The sequence below is a fragment of the Scomber scombrus genome, chromosome 4 (genome assembly GCF_963691925.1).
Source record: "Scomber scombrus chromosome 4, fScoSco1.1, whole genome shotgun sequence".
NCBI lineage: Eukaryota > Metazoa > Chordata > Actinopteri > Scombriformes > Scombridae > Scomber > Scomber scombrus.
Window position 1 is genome coordinate 14,918,503 of NC_084973.1, and position 9,569 is coordinate 14,928,071.

The 9,569-nt window shown below is 41.6% G+C and overlaps 1 protein-coding gene across 1 annotated transcript; it reads left to right on the plus strand.

The window, feature by feature from the left end:
• Positions 1-1,097: 1,097 nt before the first annotated feature.
• On the plus strand, positions 1,098-9,568 carry thbs4a (thrombospondin 4a). Its single transcript, XM_062416959.1, has 23 exons — positions 1,098-1,318; positions 2,195-2,392; positions 2,515-2,762; positions 2,944-3,046; positions 3,319-3,410; positions 4,402-4,453; positions 4,544-4,758; positions 4,858-4,995; positions 5,087-5,167; positions 5,258-5,410; positions 5,513-5,617; positions 5,716-5,823; positions 5,906-6,065; positions 7,004-7,122; positions 7,200-7,252; positions 7,330-7,414; positions 7,531-7,627; positions 7,713-7,891; positions 8,108-8,156; positions 8,267-8,463; positions 8,548-8,720; positions 8,807-8,946; positions 9,037-9,568. Exons 1-23 carry the CDS (start codon positions 1,240-1,242, stop codon positions 9,084-9,086), a joined length of 2,874 nt encoding a protein of 957 aa, XP_062272943.1. The 5' UTR covers positions 1,098-1,239; the 3' UTR covers positions 9,087-9,568.
• Position 9,569: the final 1 nt, after the last annotated feature.

Genomic DNA, 9,569 nt, shown 5'->3' on the forward strand with positions numbered 1-9,569 from the left:
CACACAACATAAAGAAAATAGTAATAATAATAAGGATTAGGAATGTCACTAAATGGACTTGTTGCACACACTTGGATTGGCATGCAAATAGTGTTGACATATAAATGTAAATACTGCTATAAATGTGCCCATATACGAGTGTTTTACTGTTTCTTCACAATGTCAAATAGTAATTCCCATTTGGCATTTTACTTATTTTCAGCACCAACAGCATGACATCTGTCCAGAAGGTGATAGTGAGACCATTGATCGCTGCCAGGTGTTTGGTCAGAGAGCAGGCAACTAGACGCAGTGATAATGCACTAAGGGATGGTAAATGTCTCACTTTGGCTCAAGGCAACAGCTGAGATGATGAAATGTAGTTGAGGTTAGTAGCAAATGCTTTATAAGACGAGTACCAGACATCTATCATGAAATGTTTCCAGGGTTAAAAACTGTCCCAAGTCTAGCCCTCTCCTTCTCTTTCCTTTCCCACATTCCCTAACAGATGGGATTAGGAAAGGATTTGCAGAGGCATGTATAAAGTTGAATTGAATTAAATAAAATTAAAAACACCTGGCATACAGTTATGCAGTTCAACTGACTTACTGAAGGTGAGCTGGGAGATCAAATCTATGACGGGGGTTCGCAATGTTTGTGCTGTAATCAGGTTTTCCTCCCTCAAGACACCAGAACAATTCATTTCAGACATTAGACTTGGCTGACTTTATAAATGATGATTCTGTTCTGTATATCCTAAATCCCAAAAAGACAGTAGGGAAAAAGACTCAGAGAATTAAAGCTTTATCTTGATCATAAATATGAAGACACCTCACATTTAGCTCATACAGTATGTAAAATAGAGCTCTGATAATCAGAATAAAATATGCCTTGCTTTTTAAAAAACTTTTTAACTGTATTTATCATGTAGTAGTACTAATATTCTAATTCGGTTTTACACACATATAATCAAACCATAGTAGCAGGGGAACACTCCCCCAAACTATTAAAATAGTCCCTACACTGTGCCACTTTTGTAGCAGTAACGTATGAGGACACTCCCCTTTGCTTTAAAAGCTGTGTCTTTGGCCATAAAGCCACCTCACCTCTGCTGAGATTTTGCTTCAACATCTGGATGTTCAGTTTGTCGTTTTCTTCCTGTGATTCATCTTCACTCTTACTGAGCCACAGGAGGAAACTTGGTTCTAACATCAAGGACAGGGCTTCTTCTGAGGCGTTTCCCATACTGAAGCACTGAGGATGGGTGTGTGGGCCAGAGCAGTGGCTCTGTCTCTGGTGCTGCAACAGCTAGTGCTCACTGTCACAGCTCAAGGAATTGGTGAGTACTGGCTCTTCACAGGCTATGCCCTACTGGAGAACATAATTAACAGTATGATTCTGTAGTGCTGTACATGTTAAATCTCTATAAGTCAGTAAACTTTCTCTTCCATGATGTATCCCTGATGTATTGTCTGGTCTTACAACTTCTGCAGCAAGCCACATTTAACAAGGGTAATTCAATTGATTTGGTTGGTATGAAGTTGGCTTTTATGTGGTTTGTAAAGCATAATTTACAGGCTCCAGCAACCGTCTGACTGAAATAAAGTCAGTCTTAGATGGTAAAACAACACTAGCTGTCATCTGGGAAAGTGCATGTGAAAAAATCTGATTTGCTTGGAATCTGCACGCACATTTTTCCACATAATTTACTGTCACTTTGTATTATTCTTGAATTCAGCTAATAGCTGCATGAATGTGTTTGTGTGTATGTGTGCTTGTGTCCAAAGTGAGACTGAGTTTGTTGCAGTGGAAAAAGTTTATTGCTGCTCTGTTCTGCAAGTCCAGTCTACCACTCTATAAAACGCAGCAGGACACAAACGCTCACTTACACGTAAAAATACACGCGTGCACAGACACATATACACATACAGATACACTGCTACACATAATGAAATGCCATGGTGCTCTGACTCAGCAGTAGCAATCTGCAGTATACTGCAAGTCATAGCCATCTGACAAAACGCTTAGGGTGTACTAGATGGAAGGCAATTCGTTGGCCTGCTTACTCGTTACATTACTGACTGACATTTACTGTCTATGTTAACTGTGCCTTTCATGATACTGGGTAGAACATGAGCAACTTTTTGCACAATTATGGTAAAAATGCATCTACAGCTGTATAATGCACATTTTTAACCGTCCTTTTCCATGTTAGTCTTCGACCTCTTGGTGTCTCCAGACTGCTTGCCAGACTTGCTTCAAGGAAGCCTTAAGAACAAAGGACGAGATGAGGCTTTCCTTCTCTCCTCCTTCAACCTCCACAACAAGGCCCCCACCTCTCTCTACAGTGTCATCAACCCCAAAGACAACACCAAGTACCTGGAGCTCAGCGTGCAGGCTAAACTGAGCAAGAGTGAGTCAAACTACCGAAACATATCATTACATTGTCTGTTACAACTGCTGGAATGTATATTCTGCAGCCCCCTCTCTGTTTTATGGTCCCCTAGCTTCATTACAGCTTCTCTCCATCTCTAGTGACTCTACGTTACCAGAAGTTGGATGGCAGGTTTGGCACAACCAGTTTCAACCACGCCTCCCTGGCAGATGGCAAAGATCACCATGTGATGCTGCACGCCAGCGGTCTACAGCACGGCCCACATCGCTTCAACATCTATGTAGACTGCAGACTGGTGCACACTTTGGATGATCTGCCGGCTGCGTTTGGGTCACTCCCACCTGGCCCTAACAGGGTGGCACTTAGGACCCTGCAGTCAAGTAGGCAGGTAAATATGTTTACTTTAAAGAGTATTTTTGCTGTAGAGATGTACCGCATAGAAACACAGTAGAATAAATATTGCAGCATAGGTAAACATAAATACTGTTTGTATCATGCTTGAGAGATTTATGTCAAACACATATCTTTCAAATTGTTTAAGTTGTCTGTATCTTGTTTTTCTGTGTAAGGATGAACTGACAGACTTGAAGCTGGTGGTAGGGGACACCATAGACAATGTGGCCACTCTACAAGACTGTAGCATGGGGCAGGGTGAAGCTCTGCAGCTGCTGGGTGAGAGGAGAGTGTTAATTTCTGACTATGACATTACCTGACACACTCATACATTTTTACTAAAACCTGGCAGGTGTTCAGGTTTTGAATTAGTTTGGTTTTCACACGGCACTGTTACCAGATCTGATAGATTTAAAAGGTTGTGCAAAATATCTTGACCTTTAACACATATGAATCAATTCCTAAACCTATTCTATTTTTTTCAGACATAAATCAGTATAACAGTATAGAGTTATCTGCCTCTCTAATCCTGCTTTGTGAAATCCTCTTAGGTATCCAGGGAGGCAGGACCATTCACGACCAGGCCACCATACTGGAGCTAAAGAGCATGATGTCTGAGATGAAGGAGCTACTCCAACAGCAGGTAGCTGTGTGTCATCCCGATGAAAACACACAAAAACAAATATTGAACCTGATCAAAAGACAGAAGTTTGGAAGCAACATAGTCATCAATAGTTTGATGACATTTGTATTTGACACCTCAATGGCTCCATTTTAAAATCAAATGAATGCTGAGGGAAAATGGAACAAAGGTCCACATAGTCACAGTAGGAGTCATCTGTCACAGTGATTGACTCAAAAGTTACAAGATGAAAAGAGTGAAGAACAAAACATTCAAATCACAATTACAAAGAGATGATGAGCACATAGAAGTTGAAATGTGTTATACAATTCCTCAACAGGGTAAAAAGAAGGAATTTATTAAGATTTACTTCTTTTTTTTCTTCTTTTTTTTGGGAATCTGGGTAACAGAAAATGTGGAGAGATCAGTGGTTGTTTTGGAAGAGTTGGATTGCCTATTTTTAAGGAATTTGGGCAGATTTACAACCATTTGGAATTTCCTTTTTCTTCTGAATAAAGATTGGCTCTGCAATAAAATCCACTGTTCATAATGAAAAGTGAGAATCCAGACTGTTAGGACTTAGTGATTTTCTGGATTTTCAAGACTTTATGGACCCTCAGGAATAGATATCAGCTGAGTTTAAGTGAAAATCTGAACCAGATAGGAGTGGACAATTTCAGATGATCATAATTTGAAATAGAGGATTTGTTCGGAGATAAGGCATCAAAAAGGGAGCTTGAGGCAATAAAATGCTTATTAAAACATTCAAGCATCTGTGTGGTGAGATGCTTGAGTGGTGAGAAAATCCTTGATGTAGGGAAGCCACTTAATGGATCTTGCCAATCCTTTGGTCATATCTCATTCAAAGAAAAATGGTATGTTAAAAGATAACATTCAAAATGTTCTCTTTTAGTATAAGCTGTTCAATGATAACACAGTTGTACACCAACACATTTTATCCTGACCAACAGTAACTCACTCACTCACTGCACTCTGTCTCTTCCTGGTTAAGATTAAGGAGACCAATTTTCTGAGGAACACCATCACAGAGTGTCTTGCATGTGGTAAGCAGCAGGTTTTTCAGTCTTTTCCAAACTACTGACAACGTCACATTTCAACAAATTACGTAAATATTTGTCTATGTGTGTGTTCAGGTCTCGGAGGAAGTCCAACCAACACAGGTCAAGATCCATCTTCAGGTGCAGGTCCAGGCCAGTTTGTCAAACAACCTCAGTCTTTAACTCAGTGTCGACTTGGGACCTGCTTCAGACAGAACATGTGCATCCGTACAGAGTCAGGGGGTTTCCAGTGTGCCCCCTGTCCTGATGGATACACAGGAGATGGGGTGCACTGTGATGACGTAGATGAGGTATTATTATGTGCTCTTTTGTGCCTCTGAAACTCTGTATGACCACAAGTGAAATAACTAGTTACTAGTGGTCATCTGCTGTTTTTTTGGATGTTTTAGTGCCAGTTTAACCCATGTTTCCCTGGTGTGAGGTGTGTGAACACTGCTCCAGGGTTTCGCTGTGAGAAATGCCCTCTGGGATACACCGGACCAGAGATAAATGGAGTGGGAATATCCTATGCAAAGTCAAACAAACAGGTGCACCATCCACATTAGTAGGAAAACAGCTTATATATTATTAAGCTTATCAAAAACAGTCTATGAATATTGTTTTTCATGTTCTTTACAGGTGTGTGAGGATATCGATGAGTGTATGGGCCCACCTGAGAATGGAGGCTGCACTGCCAACTCACACTGCTACAACACTGCTGTAAGACCACTTGGACATGCTTTAGGGTTTAAATCACACTCTCTTGTGGAAGAAGGGTCCTGGTTTCTGACTCTGTGCTGTCCTCACCAGGGCTCCTTCCGCTGTGGAGAGTGTAAAGCTGGTTTCACAGGTGACCAGGTGAGAGGCTGCCAAGGCACCAGGTTTTGCCCCAATGGTGAACCCAACCCCTGTGACGCCAACGGCGAGTGTATTGTGCAGAGAGATGGCAGCATTACCTGTGTGGTAAGAATTCAGAAAATATTGACATCTTATTCACACACCTGTATCAGGAATTCTCATAATAATATCTCCTGCTATGCTGTTACTTTATTTTGTGTGTGTTAGTGTGGCGTCGGTTGGGCAGGCGATGGTTATGTGTGTGGAGTGGACACTGACATTGATGCACATCCTGACAACAATCTGCAGTGCAAGGGCAGCAACTGTAAGAAGGTACTCATTTCTACATTCCCTATCCTCTCTTGCATTTAATTAACCATAGTAACAAAAAATGAATGCTGTGTGTCTGTGTTTTCCTGTGATGTTTCCAGGACAACTGTGTGTTTGTGCCAAACTCTGGCCAAGAGGATGCAGACAGGGACGGGTTGGGTGACGCCTGTGACGATGATGCAGACAGCGATGGCATTGTTAACATAGATGTAGGTGACATTTTTTCACAGGTCCACATTTCTACATTTTATCACTAAGACCATGCACTATGAATATGTCTGTCTGTTCCAGGACAACTGCTGGCTGGTTCCTAATGTGAACCAGAGGAACAGTGATAAGGATCTCCATGGTGACGCCTGTGACAACTGCAGAACAATCGAAAATCCGTCCCAGAGAGATACAGACAAGGACGGATTGGGAGATGAATGTGATGATGACATGGATGGGGATGGTATGTGTGTTTTGTCAATGTCAAATAAGTATTATATTCACATAGTTATACATAGCTATACATCCCTTGTATTCAGATAACTGGCTGCAACTAAATTGCCAAATTTTTGTATTGACAGTATTTTTGTCAGAGTGTCTGAAAAAGTGTCAATAGTGTGGGAGGTATAGTAACTTGATCATTACTGCTTTTATTGCATTACTTAGAGGTAACGCAACCAAATGGCTGATTATTGCATTAAAAGAGTCATCCAAACTACACAGTCTAGACTTGTCTGTAAGACCCTCACAAGCTTGTTCAGAAGAAAGTGCGGACATTTTTGTTTTTTTCACTGGATTGGCAGTGCTGTATCTGTTCAAAATATCCTCTTGGCCTTTTTTTGGAGTCTGTTTCCAATTCACATCCTCTACCAGTTAGATCACTGACTCTCAGGCAAATGTTAAAATGTTCCAACTGGAATTGCGTTGTGTTATGATACAATCTTTTCTCACATACTTCACTTGATTGTCCTTTTAGAACACCTTTTATTTGTTCCACTGGAAACTACGTTTTTAACTGTGCTTTTGTGTGTGCCCTTAACTTTACCTGTGCTTACGGAGATTGCATGTTTAGACTGTGTTTGGTGACCACTATTCATTCATTTTGGCAGAGCTCCAGTCTCTTGATCATTTGGTTATGTCTTCAACTCCAAGGCTGGATTGCTTAGTGCTTGGTCATGTCTGTCTCTCTCTAAAAAACATTTTTCCATGGTAAGCCTCCGCCAGGCACTGAAGGCCACTGGAAACTATTTCAGATTTGTCTTACACAAACACTGCCATCTGCTGATACATTTGACAGATTGTTTCTGAAGGCTGCGTTCTGACTTGCTTTTTGTTATTTTCCTGTCAAGGCTTTTACACATCAAGCCAGTACTAAAGAGCTGAATTGTTTATGATTCTCAGGTTTAAAGAATATCCTTGACAACTGCCCGCGAGTCCCCAACCCAGACCAAAAAGACAGAGACAGCGATGGGGTGGGAGATTCTTGTGACAGCTGTCCTGATGTGGTCAACCCTAATCAGGTAACAAACTGAACAACTTAAAGCAGATTAATCTGCAGCCATAAATCTAACCAACTGTGCATTTTTTCCACCTACAGTCTGACTCAGATGACGACCTTGTAGGAGATACCTGTGACGACAACATCGACAGGTAGATGCCCACCGTCATCTTTAAAGATGTATAAAGTCATGATATTTGCTTTACCTGTCTTCCATTCTCTTTGTCAGTGATGGCGATGGCCACCAAAACACAAAAGACAACTGTCCTACAGTCATCAACTCCTCTCAGCTGGACACTGACAAGGATGGAATGGTTTCAAACTCTCTCTTTTTTCCTCTAACATCATCCTTGAGTTCAGTTGCGTAATAAGTAGATGAATAGATGGCTCTGTGTTTAAACTGCTCCCACTGTCTCACTTTATCTTGTAGGGAGACGAATGTGATGATGATGACGATAATGACGGCATACTAGACAATGATGACAACTGCAGATTAGTTCCCAACAAAGACCAAATTGACTCAGATAGTGAGTATCACTCCAAGTTTGTCAATGGGTGTGCACGTGGTGTTACTGCTGTTTGAATCCTTTAACTGAAGAGCTTGTATCTCAGATGACGGAGTGGGAGACGCATGCCATGGAGACTTTGACAAGGACAACGTGATTGACATAGTCGACCACTGCCCAGAGAACGCTGAAATCACCCTGACTGACTTCAGAGCCTATCAGACTGTAGTGCTGGACCCGGAGGGAGACTCTCAGATAGACCCCAACTGGGTGGTTCTCAACCAGGTGACCAAATAGCCAAAGTTCAGCCCTCATCCCTGGCTACCCTCTGTTATATCTGCATCTGTGATTGAATGGGATTTCTCACACCGCACTTCTGTTTACTGCTGTACTGGATAGTACAATTTGAACACCAGATTATTTTAGATAAAACTTTGATTATTTTGTTCCCCAACAAGTGAGTCCAAAAAACAAACTGAAGCCACTACTTTGTCCTGACAGGGCATGGAGATAGTTCAGACCATGAACTCTGACCCTGGCCTTGCTGTTGGTAAGTATTGACTACCTTCATTCTGTCACCCAAGGTTAAACATTAGGATATTTTTCTATTTTGTCTTCTGATGTTGTTTTGTGTTTCCACTCTGTCGTCCTTATCTGTAGGCTACACAGCATTTAGTGGGGTTGACTTTGAGGGAACATTCCACGTGAACACCGTGACAGATGATGATTATGCTGGCTTCATCTTTGGTTACCAGGACTCGTCCTCCTTCTATGTGGTCATGTGGAAACAGACTGAACAAACCTATTGGCAGGCTGCGCCCTTCAGAGCTGTTGCTGAGCCAGGAATACAACTCAAGGTGTGTCTGTAGGTTTAGTGTTTCCTGTCTTCATCTGTGGTCAGTATCATTTTCCCCTACCTTATTCTGTGTCTTTACCGCCAGATGGTGAAGTCTAAGACAGGACCTGGTGAGTATCTGAGAAACTCCCTCTGGCACACAGGACATACCCCCGACCAGGTACGTCTCTTGTGGAAAGACCCCAGGAACGTGGGCTGGAAGGACAAGGTCTCCTATCGCTGGTTCCTCCAGCACAGACCACAGGTTGGATACATCAGGTACAGACAGACACATAAACACTCAGAGACATCCACACTCACACTTTACAAAGTGACTTACTATATTCACCCTCTGTTTGAACCAGGGCTCGTTTCTATGAGGGTCCGAACCTGGTGGCAGACACAGACGTGATAATAGACACCAGCATGAGGGGTGGGAGACTGGGCGTGTTCTGCTTCTCTCAGGAAAATATCATCTGGTCCAATCTTAAGTATCGGTGCAATGGTGAGTATTTCTGAGTTGAAGGTGTTCCAGTCAGCCACTTCAGCTGTACATACGCTGTCATGTTTATGAGATTATTTTTGCTCCCCACAGACACTATTCCTGCTGACTACGAGGACCTCAATGCCCAAAACACAAACTAAAGTCAGAGAAGAGTTTTCTATCAAGGAAAAGAGTTGACATCTGCTGAAACCATCGATAAAAGGAACAATAAGACGAAGAATGTAGCGGACATGAGTTAGAGAAAGAAAGATGAAAGTGAGAGGGAATACGGAGGACAGTATTTTAACTTTGTTATTGCAATGACAGGGTCTCAGAGGAACATAATTTTGGGCATTATATACTTCTTCCTAATGAAGTGTAATTGAAACGTTGAATAAGACTTGTATAATTCATCAGCAGGTTCTGTGTATGTTTATGCAATATCAGATACAGTTTTCTCATCATTTAACAAGAGTACAGTTAAAAATGCAATACTGTTATGACTATTCTGTAAATGCAATATCTGGAGCATTTCACAACATTGAAGCACGTTATAGTTTATATAATCCTTTCTTCTTACACAAGACTGTTGCATGGTGTTCATCTGTGTCAAGGAAATTACAACAGCAAATAAAAACACCACA

Bases quoted from the DNA above. Each gene is read 5' to 3' on its own strand.
- thbs4a (XM_062416959.1), top strand. From the start codon at position 1,240: ATGGGTGTGTGGGCCAGAGCAGTGGCTCTGTCTCTGGTGCTGCAACAG. The intron at 5,168-5,257 runs GTAAGACCACTT...TGTCCTCACCAG, and splicing joins CACACTGCTACAACACTGCT to GGCTCCTTCCGCTGTGGAGA. The intron at 5,411-5,512 runs GTAAGAATTCAG...TGTGTGTGTTAG, and splicing joins ATGGCAGCATTACCTGTGTG to TGTGGCGTCGGTTGGGCAGG.